The sequence below is a fragment of the Choloepus didactylus genome, chromosome 4, assembly GCF_015220235.1.
Source record: "Choloepus didactylus isolate mChoDid1 chromosome 4, mChoDid1.pri, whole genome shotgun sequence".
NCBI lineage: Eukaryota > Metazoa > Chordata > Mammalia > Pilosa > Megalonychidae > Choloepus > Choloepus didactylus.
In genome coordinates this window covers 3,785,293-3,808,751 of record NC_051310.1, presented here as the reverse complement: position 1 = coordinate 3,808,751, position 23,459 = coordinate 3,785,293, and the positions used below count along the sequence as shown (strand labels likewise).

Below are 23,459 nucleotides of genomic sequence, written 5' to 3'. Positions count from 1 at the left end.
GACATTTGGGTTGTTTCCATCTCTTGGCAATTGTGAATAATGCTGCTATAAACATTGGCGTGCAGATATCTGTTCGTGTCACTGCTTTCCGATCTTCCGGGTATATACTGAGAAGTGCAATCGCTGGATCGAATGGTAGCTCTATATCTAGTTTTCTAAGGAACTGCCAGACTGACTTCCAGAGTGGCTGAACCATTATACAGTCCCACCAACAATGAATAAGAGTTCCAATTTCTCCATATCCCCTCCAGCATTTGTAGTTTCCTGTTTGTTTAATGGCAGCCATTCTAATCGGTGTTAGATGGTATCTCATTGTGGTCTTAATTTGCATCTCTCTAATAGCTAGTGAAGCTGAACATTTTTTCATGTGTTTCTTGGCCATTTGTATTTCCTCTTCAGAGAACTGTCTTTTCATATCTTTTGCCCATTTTATAATTGGGCTGTCTGTACTATTGTCATTGAGTTGTAGGATTTCTTTGTATATGCAAGATATCAGTCTTTTGTCAGATACATGGTTTCCAAAAATTTTTTCCCATTGAGTTGGCTGCCTCTTTACCTTTTTGAGAAATTCCTTTGAGGTGCAGAAACTTCTAAGCTTGAGGAGTTCCCATTTATCTATTTTCTCTTTTGTTGCTTGTGCTTTGGGTGTAAAGTCTAGGAAGTGGCCTCCTAATACAAGGTCTTGAAGATGTTTTCCTACATTATCTTCTAGGAGTTTTATGGTACTTTCTTTTATATTGAGATCTTTGGTCCATTTTGAGTTAATTTTTGTGTAGGGGGTGAGGTAGGGGTCCTCTTTCATTCTTTTGGATATGGATATCCAACTCTCCCAGCCCCATTTGTTGAAAAGACCATTATGGCTCAGTTCGGTGACTTTGGGGGCCTTATCAAAGATCAGTCGGCCATAGATCTGAGGGTCTATCTCTGAATTCTCAATTCGATTCCATTGATCTATATGTCTATCTTTGTGCCAGTACCATGCTGTTTTGGCAACTGTTGCTTTATAATAAGCTTCAAAGTCAGGGAGTGTAAGTCCTCCCACTTCGTTTTTCTTTTTTAGAGTGTCTTTAGCAATTCGAGGCATCTTCCCTTTCCAAATAAATTTGATAACTAGCTTTTCCAAGTCTGCAAAGTAGGTTGTTGGAATTTTGATTGGGATTGCATTGAATCTGTAGATGAGTTTGGGTAGAATTGACATCTTAATGACATTTAGCCTTCCTATCCATGAACATGGAATATTTTTCCATCTTTTAAGGTCCCCTTCTATTTCTTTTAGTAGAGTTATGTAGTTTTCTTTGTATAGGTCTTTTACATCTTTGGTTAAGTTTATTCCTAGGTACTTGATTTTTTTAGTTGCTATTGAAAATGGTATCTTTTTCTTGAGTGTCTCTTCAGTTTGTTCATTTCTAGCATATAGAAACATTACTGACTTATGTGCATTAATCTTGTATCCCGCTACTTTGCTAAATTTGTTTATTAGCTCTAGTAGGTGTATCGTTGATTTCTCAGGGTTTTCTAGATATAAGATCATATCATCTGCAAACAATGACAGTTTTACTTCTTTTCCAATTTGGATGCCTTTTATTTCTTTGTCTTGCCGGATTGCCCTGGCTAGCACTTCCAGCACAATGTTGAATAACAGTGGTGACAGCGGGCATCCTTGTCTTGTTCCTGATCTTAGAGGGAAGGCTTTCAGTCTCTCACCATTGAGTACTATGCTGGCTGTGGGTTTTTCATATATGCTCTTTATCATGTTGAGGAAGTTTCCTTCAATTCCTACCTTTTGCAGTGTTTTTATCAAAAAGGGATGTTGGATTTTGTCAAATGCTTTTTCAGCATCTATTGAGATGATCAATTGATTTTTCCCTTTCGAGTTTTTAATGTGTTGTAATACATTGATTGATTTTCTTATGTTGAACCATCCTTGCATGCCTGGAATAAACCCCACTTGGTCATGGTGTATGATTTTTTTAATGTGTCTTTGGATTCGATTTGCAAGTGTTTTGTTGAGGATTTTTGCATCTATATTCATTAGGGAGATTGGCCGGTAGTTTTCCTTTTTTGTAGCATCTTTGCCTGGTTTTGGTATTAGATTGATGTTAGCTTCATAAAATGAGTTAGGTAGTGTTCCATTTTTTTCAATGTTTTGAAAGAGTTTGAGTAAGATTGGTGTCAGTTCTTTCTGGAAAGTTTGGTAGAATTCCCCTGTGAAGCCATCTGGCCCTGGGCATTTATTTGTGGGAAGATTTTTGATGACTGATTGGATCTCTTTGCTTGTGATGGGTTGGTTGAGGTCTTCTATTTCTTCTCTGGTCAGTCTAGGTTGTTCATATGTTTCCAGGAAATTGTCCATTTCTTCTACATTATCCAGTTTGTTGCCATACAGTTGTTCATAATATCCTCTTATAATTTTTTTAATTTCTTCAGGATCTGCAGTTATGTCACCTTTTTCATTCATTATTTTGTTTATATGGGTCTTCTCTCTTTTTGATTTTGTCAGTCTAGCTAGGGGCTTGTCAATCTTGTTGATCTTCTCAAAGAACCAACTTTTGGTGATATTTATCCTTTCTATTGTTTTTTTGTTCTCTATGTCATTTATTTCCTTGTTATTTCTTTTCTTGTACTTGGTTTAGGATTGGTTTGCTGTTCATTTTCTAGCTTCTTCAGTTCATCCATTAGTTCTTTGATTTTGGCTCTTTCTTCCTTTTTAATATATGCGTTTAGTGCTATAAATTTCCCCCTTAGCACTACTTTTGCTGCATCTCCCTTCTCCTTCCCGGAGCTGACAGCCCCTCCTCCCCCGGGACTGAGCCTGGCAGGGAGGGGCGCGGGTCCCCTGGCCGCAAAAACTTACAGATTTCGCTGATCTCAGCAGTTCCACGTTTTCATGAGTGTTGTATGAAGTATGCCCAAAGTCAGATTGCTCTGTGGTGTCCAGTCCACGCAGTTCCTGGTTTTTTACCTACTTTCCTGGAGGAGTAGCTAAAACTTACAGCTCACCAGTCTGCCATCTTGCCCCGCCTCCTCCTTCCATATAAATTTGATGATTGGCTTTTACATTTCTGCAAAGAAGGATATTGGAATTTTGATTGGATTATGTTGACTCTCCAGGAGTTTTTAAAAACTGATTCTTTGTAAGAAAGTGTGGTTATGGAGAATAAAAATAGTTTCCATTTGTCAAATCACTTATTCTATACAATGTAACTAAACACTTTGTATAATATCTCATGTAAAGTATGTAATGTGGTTTCATTTAATCTGCTTTTTAACCTCCAAACCCAGCTTTCATTGAACCAAACTGTTTGGGTCTTTTAAAAATAAGTTGCTCTCTGAAGAATTCAGAGATTTCATGTTGGGTCAGAGAGGTTAGGGAAGGGTCTTATAGGCTTCATTTGAGAGGGTCATTAGAATATTGGTCATTTTGATTATTTATGTTAGGCATGATTTACATTATAATCAATTAAAAGAGAATTATACACAGTTTAATATAATTTAATAATACCTGTTATCTTTGATTTCAAAGGTGATTGTTCAGATTTTATTATTCTAAGAGATAGCCAATTTTTATCCCAGGACACTTGTTCTCAGGCTGAAAGAGTCAGAGTCAGGGAATGTAGCCCATTCTGATCAGCACTGGAGGGGTTTGTCAGGAATTCACCTGTCTCACATCCATTTAAAATTTTTAAATTAAACTTGAAGAGAAAAAAATCTCTTATCTGGGAGTCTCCCAGCTTTGAAGTCTTCTCTTACACAAGAAGTTAAAGAATGTGCTTGGAGTTTATCTGTAAGTAAGAGGCTGGTGTTGGTCCATATGCACCTGCCCACATAGTGTAATGGTGTGGGAGGAAGTTGGTACTGTAAGAAAAAGACTTTCTTTTTGGAGTCCAACTTTTTCTTCAAGCCTAGAGTTCTTTAGAACTGCACTCTAGCCACTTGAGCTGCTCAGCCAGGGCTGGCCTTATATAATCTTACCTAGACCGGATTAGGCATTATTTCTGTGGGTTATGTGGGATCTCTGTGTTCTCAGTTGAAGCTTGAACAAAGCAGGTGGTGTTTTGTCTGCATTTCTTGCTAATAGACAGTTGCTTTTGGGTGGAATATTAGATATTGTGAGGTTTGTACTATGGACGTTTTACTTGAACAAAATCTGTATTGGTAGAATTTAATATGAAATTTGAATAAGTTGAACCCAAAGGTTTTGATTCCAGAATTTTATATAACCCTTTTTCTTTATTTAGTTGATACCTTTATGACTGCATTCATTACAGTAGCAGATTCTAGAATGAGAATCCTGGAGGTCTTAGAACCACTTCCAAATCAGCTTTCTGCCATTAGGTGTATAATTCTTTATCCAGAGGGATAATTTTAGTTGCTGGTGGCATTTGAGGCTGTTTTTGAAGACATTGCTTTCAGACACTATATCCTTTTCTTTCCTTGTCTTCTTTCCCTTGACAAGTCCTTGCTTATCTTAGGTCTTCCACTGGTCTTATAGTAGCTTTACTAGTGGAATGGATTGAGGAGCTTATGTTTTCTTCTCCTAAATCATCAAAAGAAGGTTGTCATCTAAACTCACAGTCCTCTTCTTAAAGATCTTCAATGATAAAGAACCCACCACATACCGTGGTAATATATTCCAGTTTCTTTCTCCATTTCTGTCAACTTAGGTCAGGTTCATAATCTTTATTTCCTGCTTATTGCATAGTTGTAGTTATCATTGTTATGGAACAAGCCACCTCACAACTTAGTAATGTAAAACAGCAGTCGTTTTGTTATGTTCATAGATCGTGTGTCAGGAATTGAGTGAGGAATGGTTTGTCTCTTCTCCACTATGTCTGGGACCTCAGTTGTAGAGGATGGAAAGACTAGGGGGATTTGAACTGCTGGGCTAGTGGATCCATTTCCTAGACTGTTTCTTTGCCCACATATTGGACACCGTGGCAGGTATGGTTAGAAGGCTGGGCTCATCTAGGACTGTTGGCCAGAGTGCATTCTTGGGCTCTCCAGCATGGAAGTTTTGATATAGTGGACTTCTTCCGTGGTGGCTCGGTGTTTCAGCAATCAAGGCAGACAGACACTGCATGCCTTTTGTGACCTAGCCTCAGAAGTCACATATTGTTACTTCTGCCATTCTCTCTTGGTTAAAGCAGTCACAAGCCTAGCCAGATTCAAAGAGAAGAGATATGGACCCTATATCTTAATGGAAGGTGTGTTGGTGTCTTTGGGGTCATGTTTTTAAACCACCTACAATAGTAACTCTTTGGGTTTATAATCTGGCATAGCATTTTATTGTGTGATCTTGGGCAAGTTTTTTTACCTTCTTTGTGCCTCAGATACCTCAACTATAAAATGGGGATGGGTAATAGTAATAACCTCATAGAGTTTATTATGGGTAAGGCTTTCCATGATCTGGCTTCCCTTTACCTTTTTGTCCTCAGTCACAACACTACGCCCATGTGTCTCCTTGCTGCTCTTTGAAAACACCAGGCAGACTCCAATCTCAGAATTTTGGCACTAGTTGTTTTCTTCACCTGGAACTCTTTTCTTCCAGAAATCTACATGGCTAACTATTACGTCCTTATGTCTTGCTCAAATGTCACTTTTTATTTTTTCCATTGTATTTATTACCTTCTAACATGTATAATCTACGTGTTATATATGTTTATTCTGTTTTGTCAATTTCCCCTGGTATACTTGAAAGCTCCTGGAGAGCAGGAATTTTAGTTCTGTTCAACTGTAGTTCATTCCAGTGAGATTACTTTCTTATCCCATTTTTAAAACCCCAGATTATTTTCTTAAAGGGAGGCATGGTGGAAAGAGTCTGGGCTTTGAAGTGAGAGAGAAAATGGGAAGCTAACAAAGACTGTGGTGGAGGGAGACACCCTGAAGACAGTTTTGAAATAGACTGGACAAGATGAGGAGCAAAAAAGAAGGAACAAAAACAAAAAAAACCCATAAAAGGCGAAATTGGGATTTGGAGTTACAGATTGGATTTGAAACCCGTCTTCAGATCTAAATAACTTAACCATGGGCGAATTAATTTTCGTGTCTATGCCTCTTCTTTTTCATTTGTCAAAGGGGAAATAACACCTTCTACCCCCTGCCCTTGCTCCAAGGTTGTTGTGACTAAAGAAAATATTACCTGCAAAGTGCTTGGCCCAACCCACTCGGCACGATGGGGTTTGGTAGTGCTAGCTTCCTTCTTCAGGCAGCTTTTGTGGTGTTATTCTTAAAATAAAAACTAGATTATCTTAAGTCTTTCGTTTAGTATTTGAAGTTCCTGGCTCACCTTTCTAGCTTTATTATCTCTAACTCCTCTCCTATATAAACTTAATACTCTAGCCAGGCACATCTGCTTGGCCATTTGTTCATCAATGTCAAACTAGGACCTGTGTACTGAGAATACAAAGATGAGTCCGTTCTTGTATATAAGGAGTTCATAGTCAGGTACTTTTAAGTGAAGGATCAGGGATGGGAGGGGGAGCAAGGCAGAAGGGACAGCCTGATAAGAAGCATAATGATAAGAAATTGCCACCAGTCATGATGTTAAGGAACTAAAGCTGTTTTTTTCCCCCCCAGTGTTAGTGGCCCACGAAATGAGAGTGTTGTGAGAGATGACACTGGCCAGGGTAAGGAAGACCTTGTTGATGGCTTCAGTGTGAAAGGTGGGCTAGAAAGGCCCTGGCAGAGGCGGAGGGTAAGTTGGGGGAATTGCCAGAGAAGATGAGCTCAGTAGGTAGAAATGGAGAGAAGGTGACCGATTTGATATGGAAGTGTGGGGAGAGGGATGACTCCTTAAGTTTCTCATTTGGGTAACAAGGTAGATAGTGGTGTCACCAACAGAAAAAAGAACATAGGAGGCTCAGTCATTTCCCAAAAGTAGGGTGTGTTAACCTTGGCACTATTGGCATTTTTTTTTTTTTTTTTAATTTTCATGTCATTCATTTGATGCTTGAGCTGAGAATTTGAATCTGTGAACTCATCCTTTTCTTTAACAACTTTGTTCAGTGTATTTATAAACAACCAGCCAACCTCATTATACTTTTTAACTTCACAAAAATAGAAGGTATCAAATACACTGTCACCTCTCGCCTCGCCTCTTAAGAAGCATGTACGTAGGAGTATTCAGTGTTGATATTTTGTGTATCTCCATTGCTTGTTCACAACTTGACTTTTAGTGCTCTCTTTATCATTGGAAATGGAGTCATTAGTGCCTTTAAATCCAATCAGATTGGAGAGCCACTTGTAAAAGCTCCAGAACCAACCAATTCAGGAATCTCATCCTTATGATTCTGTTTCTCAAGAATCATTCTCAGTACCCAAATCTGTATTAATCAGGAATTAGGAATCTCCAGAGAAACAGAACCCACAGGATTTCTGAAGTCCTCAATTTTGGCTTTTAAGGCTTTATATTAATTGGATGACCTCCCAGCTTTGTTGAGGGGAATCTCCCTTGCTGATTGCAAATGCAGTCAGCCCTAGATGCAACCAACTGGTTATAGGTGCATATCCATCTATGAAATAGTCCTCACACTAATAATCAGGCCAGTGTGTGCTTGACCAAACAACTAGGCACCATAACCTAGCCAGATTATATATGAACTCAACCATCATATATGATAATTCCATGTTCAGCATTCTGAGGAAACAAACTGTTTTACACAGTGGCTTCCCATTTTACATTCCTATAAGCAGTCAAATTTCTCCACATCCTTGCCAACTTTTATTTTCTATTTTGTTTTCTTTTGAATAGTAGCCATCCTAGTGCCTGTGAAATGTTAATCTTATTGTGGTTTTGATTTTGCATTTCCTTAATGGTTAATGATGCTGAGCACCTTTTAATGTGCCATTTGTATTTCTTTTTTGGAGAAATGGCTATTCAAGTCCTTTGACCACTTTTCAATAGGTTTGTTCATTTTTTTGTGGTTAAATTGTAGATGTGCATTATGTATTCTTGATTTGAAATCCTTATCACATTATTTGTTTCCAACTACTTTCTATCATATGTGGATTGTCTTTTCACTTTCTTGACAAGGTCCATTGATGTACATAAGTTTTTTATTTTGATGAAGTACATTTGATCTATTTTTTCTTTTTGTGCTCATGCTCTTGGTGTCATATCTGATATCAGCCCACAAAGCCCTTGAGTCATCCATCGTGGAGGCTGGTCCTCTGACACTGCAGGCTCTGTGTTTGGTACCACTCAGTACAACTCTGAATAGTTCTTCCCTTGAGGATACAACAGACTTCTCAGTCTGGCCATGTTCTTTGATGGAGGCATTCTTACTACTTTGGAATGGAGCAGGTTCTTTGTTAGGAGGTGCTGGGTAGAGATGAACCTCTACTTTGACACTTTTTCCAATGCCAGGCACCTGTTCTTCACTGAACAATTTGGAAAAGAGGAATGGCCGTGCAGCATTCCTGCATGAAGAGACCATCGTACCCATCTTGCACCAGGACCTCAAGTCCAGCAACAATTTGCTGCTTGAGAAGATGGCATGACGACATCTGCGTCTGGTTTCCAATGTGCCTCTTGATAGCTGGGGGTCCCCCTCCACTGCTTAGGAGGAAGTCGAAAGCTTCTGTAAGCATCGACCAGTAACAATTTCTCCTTGCCATTGAAGATGGGCACCCCACGCTGCTAGATCACCAAGGTCTCAGTGATCTCCAGGAGGTCACTGGTCCACATGAAGCAGTCCATGGCCACCACGAGGCTTGATCCCCTCTGTGTATCCATTCCCCTGTACCCATTCCCCTTTGAGGCTCCTGGGCCCAAAGCCTCAAGCCCCCACTATTGGCATTTTGAACCATTTAATTCTTTGTTATGGAGGACTGTCCTGTGAACTATAGGATGCTTACAGCATCCCTGGCCTCTACTCACTAGATACCAGTAGCGTCCTTCTGGTTGTCAGTACCAAAAATGTATCCAGACACTGCCAAATGTCCACTGTGGAACAAAATCACCCCTGGGTGAGAACCAACCACTGCCCTAAAGCGTCTCCAGGTCAATTTGCTGAAAGCCTGTTTGCTGAAAAATCAGTTCATTCAAAGCCAGTACACTGAATGATCAATTTAAATGGTCAATTCAACAAATTCTACTGATTTACTAATCACTTGCTTTATTTAATTATTCTTAAAGTTTACAACAGTTGGTATTGGATGAGACTGTTTTAACAGCTTTTAAAAGTTTATGTCTTTCTAGTTGATCGTTTTCATTTAAAGAAATGTTAGACTTATTGAAAGGCAAGGATCGTGAAAAACTATAGGGCTTATGTGTTTAATATTCAGAAAAATACTTTCATCACCAGTAGCTAGTTTTTGCATTTCATTTGGCAGTCTTTTAGTTCACTTGATTACTTCCTAGTAATTTTAATATTTTAAATTTTCTCTCTCTTTTTAAAAAGCATCTTTAGGACTCATTACTTCCCAGTTCATTTCTAACTTTACCCATCTTTTAAGGTTTTAGATTTTTAATCCAATTATCATTTTCTTCACAGATCTTTATTTATAGCTAATATATATAAAATTCAGTATACTAACTATAGGGAACATTACAGTAATCCCTTTTGGGCATTGATACATCCTTCGTCTGATACCAGCTTTATGGATGATGTGCAGAAGTTTAAAAAGAAGCTGTCTTTTCAGAGAGGATAGTGACAATTTCCCATTTCTTTTAGTAAATTGGTTCATTTTTTAAATTGTGGAATAAAACATGTTTACATAGAAGTGATAACTTTCCAAGTGCAATTTAACAAGTAGAGAGCAAACCCAAATTTATGGGTTACAGTAACACAGTTTCAGTTATTTCCTTATTGTGAAATATAACATATACAGAAAGGTGATAACTTTCAAATTACAATTTAACAAGTAGTTATATAGCAAATTTCAAAGAATGTTATGGGTTACAGTTCCACCATTTCAGTTCTTCCCTTCTAGCTGTTCTAGTACCCTAGCAGCCAAGTAAAAGAAAATTATATAGAGATTCTGTATTCATAATCCTTTGTTAAATTTTATTTTGTCAGTTGCTACCCCTTCCTCTAGTTTAATCACTTTCCCAATCTTCAGGGATGTCTAGGCAGTGACTACCCTAACTTTCTCATGTTGAAAAGGGGTGTCAACATTATGGGAAAAGGGGACGCAACTGGTTGATGTTCTTGAAGAGGCTGTTGCCTCTGGGTTTGGGGATTTAGTTGTCATTGGAGCTCTCTGGAAGTTTTAAGTTTCTGAAAAATAAACTTAATGAGGGAAACTTTATTTATAGTCTCAGTTAGCGATCCGGGTATTCTTTAGGGTTTTTGGGACTACTGTTGTCTTGGGCTTATCATACTGTGGTCGTTTGAGATATCTAGGTGAAGCTTGCATAGTGGTAACCTCCAGTACAGCCTCTCGACTCGATTTGAAATTTCTTAGCCACTGATGATTCATTTTAAGTTTGTGTTTTATCAAGGTTTTATTTACAAACACACATGCATACACATAATACACAGATATACTTAGAAGTCAGGTTATAACAAGCCAGAGGTAACACTTTTCATTCTTTTTAACTGCTTATTTTGACACTTATGTCCATATTTCTAAATTACATACTTACACTACTACTTTTTTATTTTTTTTCCCAGTTTTAGGCATTTTCTATTGACTTCCATGAAAGAAGATGAGGATTTTGTTCTCTAATCCATTGCCCCCTCTCCAGTTTTCCATATGTGCATCTTTTATCCCCCATCATCCCAAGACAGTCATAATTTTCGTTAGATCATTGTTCAGTTTTCACATTATTATGACCATGTGGAAGCTGTTCGCAACTGAGTTCTGTAGTGTGCCATGATTACTTTTCCTTCTTTGCACAACTTTGCGTTCTTTTTGGAATTAATAAATGTCTTGATTTTTTGTTTGCTTAAATTTTTATGACTTGCCACTAATTTTTCCTCATATTCTTCGGGCATTTTCTCAATTTCCTCCTTGTTCAGATTACATCAGGCATTTTGTTCTGTTACTTTTTATCTTTTTGGAGCCATTGCTCCCAGCTTGGGCTCGCGTGCCAGGCCTGCCACATCAGAGACGCCCTGGGACCTCCCTGCACCGTCTTCCTGGGGATTCCCTTTGCCTGTCTCTTGTGTTGGATTCTGTTTCTACCCTCTCACATCTTCCACTTTCTTGGTTCTTCTTAATTCCTTGCATGTCTAAAAACATCTTTATTCTATCCTCCCACTTGATTGGTATTTATTCTAGACTGAAAAACTTTTTCCTTCAGAATTTTGTTTCGTGGTCTTATATAGCATCTGGTAGTGAGGTTTTGAGAAACTCAGTGCCATTTTGAGTCTTGCTTATTTGTCTAACCACATTTAAGGATGAGACATTAAAAGGCTGATTGGATCTATGTTTGGATGGGTCTTGAAAACTGAGCCTCACTGTCAGGTTTCTTTGGGGAACTTCTGATGTGCATAAATTTTGTCCTCTAAGCTTAGATGCCCATTTTCTGGGAGCTGAGTCAAGAGGGGAGGAGGAAAGGTCTGTGGCTTTCTGCTTATTCTGCCTGTTTTCAGTGTCTTTGCTCTCAGTTGTGCCTCATATCCCCAAGCCCAGAAACCTTCCATCTCACCATTTCTAGGGAACCTCCAGGTTTTGTTTGTTTTTTTGCCAGAGTAGGGGAGGAGATCTAGGAGATCTATACGCGTTGTCTTTTCCTTTTTTCTACTTTCCAAAAGTATGTTTCTGTCATCTCTTCTGTTCTCATTGTCTTGTGGGGCTTTATCTTATGCCTTAAGGAAAATTCTTGTACTGTCGTTTTAGTGGAGTTGTGGGAGGGAGAGGAGGTAAATGCAGCCATCATCTTTAACTGGAATGGATTAGGTATTTACGTATTCCAGTATATCTTTTTGAAATTTTGCTACTAATTGTTATAAATAGCAAATTAAGCTCAGTTAACTTCTTGAGAAATTCATGGTAAATTTGGCTAATGGGGAAGAGGTGGTGCCAGGGAGGTTTGTCCCCACCCCCAGCGTTCAGTTTTTCTTGTGCTAGTGCCCGGTCTAAAATGACCTTTATCTCCCGTTAGAAATCTGCTACTTGTCCTTCAAAGACTACATCCTTTCACCTCTGGGAAACCCTTTTCTTCAGCACAATCAAGTGTGATTGTGTCCTCTGAACTCTTAGAGCTGCATTATCCAGTAGAGTAAACACTAGCCACCTGTGGCTGCTGAGCACCTGAAATGTGGTTAGTCCAAATTAAGTTGTGCCGTAAGTGCAAAACATACACTGGATTTCACAAACAGTATTAAAAAAAAAAGAGTGTAAAATCTTAATCATATATTATATATTGAAATATTGGGGCATATATTGGCTTAAATGAAGTGTTATTAAAATTAATTTAACCTGATTCTTTTTATTAGAAAATTTTAAATTACATACATAGCTTGCATTATATTTCTGTTGACTGGCACTTAAGAGTATTTATGTTGAGTTTCTCATGAGGCAGGATTGCACCTTGCTTTCTGTCTTAACTCTTCTCCATGTTAGCTCCCCAGCTAGATTGTGCACCTTGAAGTTTGGGCACCGTACTTTTCTATTTCATACACACTCGTATGCCTAGCGTATTGTTAACTGGCCCAAAGTTACTGAATGAAAGTTTTCTTTAGCCACTCTTTATTTGTGTATTTGTATTTATTGTGCCTTGTAGTTCTTTATTCTGAGGATTAGAAAGCTATATTATTTTTTGGTACATTTTACTACTATATACCTGCTGTATCATGAACAGATATTTTATTGAAAGTGAAACAAATTTATGTATATGAACAGTATAAGTTCCCCTTTACTTTTATTCATATTCTTAGATTTTTTATTTTTTTTTATTTTTTAGTAAATTCAGGTACAAAGTTCACATTATCTGCATTATCATGTTAAGTCCATGTGAGGCCGTTCTTGTTTTACTTATTCCTGTTAATTCTCCATGTTGTCCCCCTTGCGCCTAGGATGTCATTGTTCTGCAGAGTTTTATACATTATTAAGTATGTTCTTACAAAGTGTATCTTGGTGTGTTTGGTACTTGATGTAAGTATTGCATATGTTTCATTCTGTTTTATTCATTACTGCGTTTTTAAGAATCATCCCTGTTGTGCATCTACCACATCTGCGTGTTGTGCATCTACCACATTTTAGCTGTACATTCACCGGGGGTGGACTTCCAGATTGCTTCCAGCTCCCTGCTGCCATTAAAAAAATGCTGCAGTGAACATCTTCATGCATGTCCCCTTATGGAACTCCTTAAGAGTTTATTTGGGATGTGTACCTAGGAGTGGAATTGCTGGATCACAGGAAATACCAGATAGTGCCAGATTGTTCTTCTGGATGGTTGCATCAGCCTATGCTTGTATCCCCCATCCCTGCTAACATTTAGCATTACCCAGATTTCTAATTTTTTTCCAGTGTAATACGTGTAGTGTCATATCTCGTTTTAACTTGTATTTCTCTGATTTTTAACATCTCTTTATATATTCCTTGCTTTTAGGGTATTCTCTTCTATAAATTACTTGTTTTTCTTTAGTCCATTTTTCTGCTGGGTTCCTGTCTTTTTCTTGTTGATTTTTAGGTATTCCTTGCTTTTCCAGATATTCTTCTGTTGTAGGTTTTAGACATTGCAAATATCTTCTGTTCTGTCATCTTTCCATCATTAAATTCTTAATTTTGATATAAGCAAAATAAATTTTTGCCTTATGTTTGTGCTTTTGAAGTTTTGCTTAAATAGGTCTTCTTGACCTGGTTCACAGGGTATTCTTTTACAGTTCTATACGTTAACCTTTTATAATTTTACCTTTCACAGGTAAATTTTTTAATTCTTCTAGACTGCACCCACCTTTTCATATGGTCATAGGTTAGGGATTCAGTTTTTTTTTTTTCCTTCCCTCCACAGGCTGATACAGTGAACCAGTTTTCCCAGTGCTAGCTACTCAACTGTCCATCCTTTCCCTACTGGTTTATATGGTCTCATCATTCTATCTTATGTTTCCATATATTCATATCTTTTAGTTTTTCATTTTGTTAATTTGATCTGCTTTTTCTGTTCTTGTGCCAATACCACAGTTTTCTTTTTAATTACTATGATTTTGTGGTATATCTTAATATTTGGTAAGATAAGCCCCACACCTTTTAATTCTTTCTTTCTTTTTTTAACATTTAATTTTGAAATAATTTTAGACTTACAGAAAAATTGTAAAACCAGTACAGAAGTCACACTTACCTACACTCAGTTTCCCCCAGTGCTAGCAACTTAAATAACTATGGCACAACTATAAAAACCAGGAAATTAACATTAATATGATCCTGTTAATAACAGCTACAGACCTTATTTGAATTTCACCAGTTTTTCTCCAGCATTCTTTTTCTGTTCTAGTATCCACTTGAGAATCCGGAATTGCATTTATTGTGTTTCTTTTAGTCTTCTCCAGTTTGTGATAGTTCCTCAGTCTTTCCCTATCTTTCATGACCTTGACTGTTTTGATGAGTAGTGGTCAGTTATTTTGTAGAATGTCTCATTTTAAAGTTTGTCTGATGTTGGATTTTTGGCCCGAATACCACAGAAAAGATACTGTGTCCTTCTCAGTGCATATCAGAGGTCACATGATATGTCTCAGATAAGATACGTCTTTTTACTGGTGGTGCTGACCTTGATCACTTGGTTTCTGCACCTTTTTAAAAATTCTTTTTTAAGGCTGGTCTGGCAAATTCATGGACTTTTATTCTTTCATGCAAACTTAAGAGTGAGTTTAAAAATTATTCAGAAAACTACTTACTGGAATTTTAGTTGAGATTGCATTGAATTTGTTGACTGGTTTGAGTAGAATTTACGTCTTTTCTCAAGTTTCTTCATTAAGTGTAATATTGGCTGAAGGTTTTTGCTTTGTAATTTTTCTCATATGGAAGTTCCATTCTATTTTCTAGTTTTCTAAGAGTATTTTAAATCATAAATTGTTCAATCTTAAATCTTTTCTTCAATGAATAAAATAATTGCCTAGATGCTTTCAAAAGTGAAATTTGATTTTGCAAACAGCTCTAAAGTAGGAAATACTCAAGGCACAGACAACTCTTTATTGTCACAATTTGGCTTTGTAGATTTTTTTTTTAAACATTTGAAAAAGCTGCCCATGTGTTGAGGGGGTTGCGTATTATTTTAAGATTTAGAAAGGATGTGTGAGTTCATGTGTTTGCTTTACACGGGACCAGGCTCTTTTCAGGAAGTATTGAAATATAATATGAAGTTGTTTAAACCTGATGTCTACTCATGTAGGTCCTGTTTAAGTAGGCCTCTCAAATTTCATGTTGGTGCTCTGCCAAATAGATAAAAGGGCAAAGCTGGAACCATATTCATTTTACAAAATCAAGTTGTGTGGAGGGAGGAAGCAGTACTCAACTGGATGGTTGTACATAGAGAATTAGTTGTACACATTAGATGTTTGTAACTCTAGTGCTTAGGTATTTTTAATAGGGTTAGAGGAGTATATGATTTGTTTCACCTTTGTAGAGTATATTGAGTTCTTCATTCATTCAGATACTTACCAAGGGCCAGACAAACTGGTTTTTCTTTAAACACATCCTTTTGGGTTATTGTTAGCAGCATAGTGTAGAAGGAAATTGTAGATTCAGATTCTCCTTGGATTTTCTCACTAAATAGTGATGTGGCTTTGAAAAAAGTCACAAAAGTATCCTCATCTGATAAATGATGCTTGCTTTGCAAGATGTAGTGAGGATCATATGTGATGATGCATTTAATACGTTATGGAAAAGTTAACTTCTTTATGATTATCAGGTGTACTGTTACTCCTATTTTATGTGACAGCTACATGTACAAAATGTATATGATAAATATCAAGTTTGAAATTCAACCGACACCCAGTTGAATTTCAAACTTGATATTTTTCTTCTCAACATTGTCTAGTTTTCCTCATAAATTTATATTATGTGGGAAATTTTCTTTAAAGTGCTAGATGCATTAGGATTAAAAATAAAGCAGTAACTTTTTGTTTCTTCAACTAGAGCTCTTCAAACTTGTCCAGTTCTCTGTGTTTTCTAATAATTTCCGTATCTTTGTGTATGTTATATTTTAGCACACGTCACATGGAGATGGGCGTCAAGAAGTGACCTCTCGAACTGGACGCTCTGGAGCTCGGTGTAGAAACTCTCTGGCATCCTGTGCAGATGAACAACCTCACATCGGAAACTACCGACTGTTGAAAACAATTGGCAAAGGGAATTTTGCAAAAGTAAAATTGGCAAGACATATCCTTACAGGCAGAGAGGTAAATACAAATCATGCTTATTTATATGTTATGACACTTGATCTGCTTAATTCTGTGCGTGTGGATGTGTGTGTATGGGGGATATATACACAGTTAAGCTTATTTTTTTCTTCTCGTTGTTGAATTTCTTTTTACTTAACCCTAAAGGAGTTTTAAAGCATTAAATGCAGCATCAATTTCTGTTAAGTCCTTTACTATCCATTAAAATATGAGCTATAGTTAAAATTAAGCAGTTAATTCTGTGGAGCATAGGAGCTTGAGGTAATCTTTTGTGGTGAATACCCTTTTTTAAAAAATTGTTATTCTATTACCATGTATACAATCTAACATTTCCCCTTTTAATAATATTCAGATACATATTTCAGTGCTGTTAATTGCGTCTACAATGTTATGCCACCAACACCACCATCCATTACCAAACATTTCCATCTTTCCACATAGGAACCCTGTACATTTTAAGCCTTCATTTCCCATTCCCTATCCCCACTCCATCCCTTGGTAACCTATATTCTAGATTCTGTTTCTGTGAGTTTCCGTATTCTAATTATTTCAAATCAGTGAGATCATACAATATTTGACCTTTTGTGTCTGGCTTATTTCACTCAACATAATGTCTTCAAGGTTCATTCATGTTGTACCATGTACTAGGACTTCGTTCCTTTTTACAGCTGAATAATATTCTATCGTATGTATATACCACATTTTGTTAATCCTTCCGTTGGTTGATGGACAGGACATTTGGATTGCTTCCATCTTTTGGCAATTGTGAATAATGCCACTATGAACATCATGCAAATATCTGTTTGAGTCCCTGTTTTCAGTCCTTTTGGGTATATACCCAGTAGTGGCATTGCTAGGTCTTGTGGTAGTTCCATACTTAGCTTCTTGGGGAACCGCCAAGCTGTCTTCTGCAGCGGCTATACCATTTTACATTGCCACCAGCAGTGAATGAGTGTTCCTGTTTCTCTGCGTCCTCTCCAACACTTATTTTTCATTTTTTTAATAGCAGCCATTCTAATGGATGTGAAATGGTATATCCTTGTGATTTGATTTGCATTTCCCTGATGGCTAATGATGTTGAGCATCTTTTCATGTGTTTTCTGGCCATTTTGAATGTCTTATTTGGAGAGATGTCTGTTCAAGTCTTTTGCCCGTTTTTAAATTGGATTGTTTATCTTTTTGTTATTAAGTTAAATGATTTCATTATATATTTTGGATATTAATACTTTATCAAATATGTGGTTTCCAAGTATTTTCTCCCATTGCATAGGTCGTTGTTTTACTGTCATGATAAAGTTCTTTGAGGAGCAAAAGTGTTTAATTTCTTTTCTTTTCTTTTTTTTTTTTTTTTTTGGCTTTTATAAAAGGGGGTTTATTTGGTTACACAGTTACAGTCTTAAGGCCATAAAGTGTTCAAGGTAACACGTCAGCAATTGGGTACCTTCACTGGAGGATGGCCAGTGGTGTCCAGAAAACCTCTGTTGGCTGGGAAGGCACGTGGCTGGTGTCTGCTCCAAAGTTCTGGTTTCAAAATGGCTTTCTCCCAGGATGTTCTTCTCTAGACTGCAGTTCCTCAAAAATGTCACTCTTAGTTGCACTTGGGATATTTGTCCTCTCTCAGCTTCTCTGGAGCAAGAGTCTGCTTTCAAAGGCTGTCTTCAAACTGTCTCTCATCTGCAGCTCCTGTGCTTTCTTCAAAGTGTCCCTCATGGCTGTAGCTCCTCTTCAGAATGTCACTCATAGCTGCAAAAAGTGTTTAATTTTGATGAAGTCCATTTTATCTATTTTTTCTTTAGTTGCTTGTGCTTTGGGTATAAAGACTAAGAAATCATAGCCTATGTTTTCTTCTAGGAGTTTGATAATTCTAGCTCTTATGTTCAGGTCTTTGATCCATTTTGACTTGATTTTTATGTATGGTGTGAGGGTGGGGGGGGGGTCCTCTCTCTCTCTCTCTCTTTTTTTTTTTTTTTTGCACATGGAGATCCAGTTTTCCCAGCACCCTTTGTTGAAGAACTACTATTCTTTCCCAGTTGAGTGGTCTTTGCCACCTTGTCAAAAATCAATTGGCCGTAAATATGAGGGTTGATTTCTGAGCTCTGATTTCTGTTCCATTGATCTGTATGTCTGTCCTTGTGTTAGTACTGTGTGGTTTTGGTGATTGTGATTTTGTAAGGAGTCCTCCAACTCCTTCTTTTTCAAGGTGATTTTAGCTATTTGGGACCCCCTTGCCCTTCCATATAAATTTGATGGTTGCCTTTTCCATATCTGCAAAGAAGGTTGTTGGAATTTCAATTGGGACTGCACTGAATCTGTAAATTGCTTTGGGGACATCTTAACAATATTTAAGTCTTCCAATCCAGGAACACTGAATGTCCTTCATTTATTTAGGTCTTCTGTGATTTTGTTTTATCACGATTTGTAGTTTTGTGTACAAATCCTTTACTTCCTTGATTAGAGTTATTCTAGATCTATGATTCTTTTAGTTGCTGTTATGAATGGAAATTTTTTCTTGATTTCTTCTTCTGATTGTTCATTGCTTATGTATAGAAACACTACTGATTTTGGATGTTGATCTTATACCCCACCACCTTGCTGAATTCATGTATTAGCTCTGGACTTCTCAGGATTTTCTGTATATAGGATCATATCATCTGCAAATAGGGAAAGTTTTACTTCTTTCTGGTTTGGATTCCTTTTATTTCTTTTTCTGGTCTAATTGCTCTGGCAGGAATATCCAGTACAGTGTTGAATAACGGTGGTGACAGTGGGGAATGCTTGTCTTGTTCCTGATGTTAGAGGGAAAGCTTTCAATCTTTCATCATTAAGTAGAATGTTAGCCATAGGGTTATCATATATGCCTTTTACCATGTTGAGGAAGTTTCCTTCCATTTGTAGTGTTCTAAGCATTAAAGAAAGGGTGCTGTATTTTTGTCAAATGACTTTTCTGTGTTGATTGAGATGATCATTTTTTTTTTCTTCATTCTGTTAATGTGTATTTCATCAGTTGATTTTCTTATGTTGAGCCAACCTTGCGTATCAGGGATAAAACCCACTTGATCATTGCATACAGTTGATCGTGGTGTGTAATTCTTTTAATATGCTGTTGGATTCGGTTTGCTAGCATTTTGTTCAGGATTTTTGTATCTATATTTGTAAGAGATACTGGTCTGCCGTTTTCTTGTGGTATCTTTATCTGGCTTTGGTATGAGGGGGATGTCGGCCTTACAGAATGAGTTTTAAGGAGTGTTCCCTGCTCTTCAATTTTTTGGAAGAGTTTGAAAAGAATTGGAGCTATGTCTTCTTGGAATATTTGGTAGAATTACCCTGTGCAGCCATCTGGACCTGGGCTTTTCTTTGTTGGGAAGTGTTTGATTACTACTGATTCGGTCTCCTTACTCGTAATTGATTTGTTGAGATCTTCTGTTTCTTCTTGAGTCAATGTAGGTAGTTTGTGTGTTTCCAAGAATTTGTCTGTTTCATCTAGGTTATCTAGTTTATTGGCATACAGTTGTTCATACTCTACTCTTATCGTCTTTTTTATTTCAGTGGGGTCAGTAGTAATGTCTCCCTTTTCATTTCTGATTTTTGTTATTTTGTATCCTTCCTGTTTTTTTCTTTGTCTGTATAGCTAAAGGTTTGTCAATTTTATTGATCTTTTCAGAGAACTATTTTTTGGTTTTGTTGATTCTCTTTATTGTTTGTTTTCTATTTTGTTTATTTTTGCTCTGATCTGTATTATTTCCTACTTCCTGCTGACTTTGGGTTTAGTTTGCTCTTCTGTTTCTAGTTCTTCCAGTTTTGAAGTTAGGGCTCTGATTTGAAGTCTTTCTTCATTTTTAATGTAAGCATTTAGAGCTGTACGTTTCCCTCTCAGCACTGCTTTCTCTGCATCCTGGGGAGGAATGTAGACCCGGCATCGTGGGACGGAGAACATCTTCTTGACCAAAAGGGGGATGTGAAAGGAAATGAAATAAGCTTCAGTGGCAGAGAGATTCCAAAACGAGCCGAGAGGTCACTCTGGTGGGCACTCTTATGCACACTTTAGACAACCCTTTTTAGGTTCTAAAGAATTGGGGTAGCTGGTGGTGGATACCTGAAACTATCAAACTACAACCCAGAACCCATGAATCTCGAAGACAGTTGTATAAAAATGTAGCTTATGAGGGGTGACAATGGGATTGGGAAAGCCATAAGGACCACACTCCACTTTGTCTAGTTTATGGATGGATGAGTAGAAAAATAGGGGAAGGAAACAAACAGACAAAGGTACCCAGTGTTCTTTTTTACTTCAATTGCTCTTTTTCACTCTAATTATTATTCTTGTTATTTTTGTGTGTGTGCTAATGAAGGTGTCAGGGATTGATTTGGGTGATGAATGTACCACTATGTAATGGTACTGTAAACAATCGAAAGTACGATTTATTTTGTATGACTGCGTGGTATGTGAATATATCTCAATAAAATGAAGATTAAAAAAAAAAGAAAAAAAGAATAGCATTTCTTGGTAGGTGAACGTAACATGAAATTCAGATTTCAGTGCCTATAAATAAAGTTCTATTGGAATACAAAAAAAAAAAAAAAACACACACACAAAAATTCCATGCAAACAGTAACCAAAAGAGAACTGTAGTGGCTATACTATTAGTAGTAGTGGCTATATTAGGCAAAATAGACTTTAAGTGAAAAACTGTTACAAGAGACAAAGATGAACATTATACAGTGATAAAAAGGTCAATTCATCAAGAAGATATAATGACTGGTAAACATATATGCACCAAACAACAGGCCCCCAAAATAGATGACGCAAACACCGGAAAGAATTAAAGGGAGAAAACAAGACATTTCTACAACAATAATGTGAGACTTCAATCTACCACTTTCAAGAATGAATAGAACATCTAGACAGAAGATCAATAAGGAAATAGAAGACTTGAGCAACACTATCAAACAACCAGATGCAACAGCATGTATAGAACACTCCACCCAACAACAGCAGAATACACATTCTTCTCAAGTGCACATGGATCATTCTCTAGGATATATTATATTTTATTAACAAAACAAATCAAAATAAATTTAAAGGCTGAAATCATACAAAGTATCTACTCTGAATGCAAAGGAATGGAGCTAGGAATCAATAACAGAAGGAAGAACTGGAAAATTCACAAATATGTGGAAAACAATAAACTCTTAAGTGATGGATAGAAGAAGAAATTACAAGGGGAATTAGAAAATACTTAGAGATGAATGAAAACAAAAACACAACACACCAAAACTTATGAAATCCAGCAAAAGCTGTGCCCAGAGGGAAATTTATAGCTGCCAAATGCCTACATTAAAAAAGAAGAAAGATTTCAAATCAATAACCTAACTTCACATCTTGAGGAACTAGGAAAAGAAGAGTAAAGTAAACCCAAAGTGAGCAGAAGGAAGAAAGTAATTATGATTAGAGCAGATATAAATCAAATAGAGAATAGAAAACCCATTGGGAGAATCAATGAAATCAAAAGTTGGTTCTTTGAAAAGATCTATAAAATTGACAAACCTTTTGCTAGATTCACAAAGAAAAAAAGTGAGAAGATGCAAATAAGTAAAATCAGAAATGAAAGTGGGGACATTACTATTGACCTTACAGAAACAAAAAGGATTACACCAACAAATTAGATAATCTAGATGAAATGGAAAAATTCCTAGAAACAAGTTACCTAAACTGATTCAAGAAGAAACAGAAGACCTCAACAGACCAGTAATAAGAGATTGAATCAGTCATCAAAAACTTCCCAACAAAGAAAAGCCCAGGATCAGATGGCTTCACTGTGAATTCTACCAGGCATTCAAAGGAGAATTAAGACCAATCCTGCTGAAACTCTTCCAAAAAGCAGAAGAGGAGGGAACACTTCCTAACTCACTCTATAAGGCCAGCATTACCTTGATATCAAAAGCAGACAAAGACAGCACAAAACAGAAAATTACAGATCAATTTATCTTATCAATATAGATGCAAAAATCCACAGCAAAATACTAGCACACTGAATCTAACAGCATATTAAAAGGATTACACAATGACCAATAGGATTTATCCCAGGAATCCAAGGGTAGTTCAGTGTAAGAAATCCAATCAATATAACACACCACATTAATAGAACAAAGAGAAAAAATGCATAATTATCTCAATTGGCCCAGAAAAGGCATTTGACAAAATCCAACATCATTTCATAATAACAACAGTCTGAAAACTAGGAAAAAAAGGAAACTTCCTCAGCATGATAAAGGGCATATATGAAAAACCTACAGCTAACATCATAATCAATGGTGCAAGACTGAAAGTTCTTCCTCTAAGGTCAGAACAAGACAAGGATGCTCACAGTCACCCACTGTTATTCAACATTTTACCGGAAGTTCTAGCCAGAGCGGTTAGGCAAGAAAAAGAAATAAAAGGCATACAAATTGGAAAGGGAGAAGTAAATTTATCTCTATTCACGGAAGACATGATCCTATATATAGAAAATTCCAAAGAATTCACAAGAAAGTTACTAGACACAGGCGTGCCTGACTTGCCGCGACCCAGGCCCTGGGTGCCTCCCCAGCCTCGGCACATGCCACCATTTGCATCGAGCCCCACCCATCTGGACATGGAGCAGTGGGGGAGCCTTAGAGCCCCTCTGTGCCTCTGCCCAAGGTGCCCCTCTGTTCAGCATGCCTTCTCACCTGGCCAGCTTTTGGGCTGAGCTCAGAGTCCCACTTGGCCCACCCTCCCCAGCTCCCTGCCCCCATGGCCCCGGTTTGGGGTTCCTCTGAGTACTTCCTTTATGCCCATGCACACTGCCGTTGACGGCCTTTATCGCACGGTCTCACTGGAACTTGATCTCCTCAAGGGTAAGGCAGGTGTCACTTGTCTGTACACCCTGGCATCACGGTCAATCTCCATGCTAAGTCAGACCATTCAAGGCGTGAGTACACAGACCATGTCCCTGCCATGAAGTTCACAGGTGGCAAGGGCAGTAGACAGACGAGAGGAGGAGGAGTGAGGAGGCAGTGGGTTGGCAGACCGACTTATGTACCCCCCCCCCACAAAAAACATATTCCTAATCTTAATCTCATTCTTTTGGGTGTTGAGCCCATTGTCAAAAGGACCTTTCAAAGATGCTATTTTTAGTGAAGGTGTGGCCAACT

General features: G+C 37.5%; 1 protein-coding gene across 6 annotated transcripts in view; it reads left to right on the top strand.

The window, feature by feature from the left end:
* Positions 1-23,459, top strand: part of MARK3 (microtubule affinity regulating kinase 3) — a 136,598-nt gene that overhangs the window by 8,848 nt on the left and 104,291 nt on the right. Inside the window, exons 2-3 of one of the 6 annotated variants that reach the window (XM_037831770.1) lie at positions 6,577-6,694; positions 16,095-16,286. In XM_037831770.1, the coding sequence (XP_037687698.1) occupies positions 6,577-6,694; positions 16,095-16,286 (310 nt within the window). Of the gene's footprint in view, positions 1-6,576; positions 6,695-7,890; positions 8,582-16,094; positions 16,287-23,459 lie in introns of those variants that run through there. The other 5 variants (XM_037831768.1, XM_037831771.1, XM_037831769.1 and 2 more) reach the window with 5 other exon arrangements.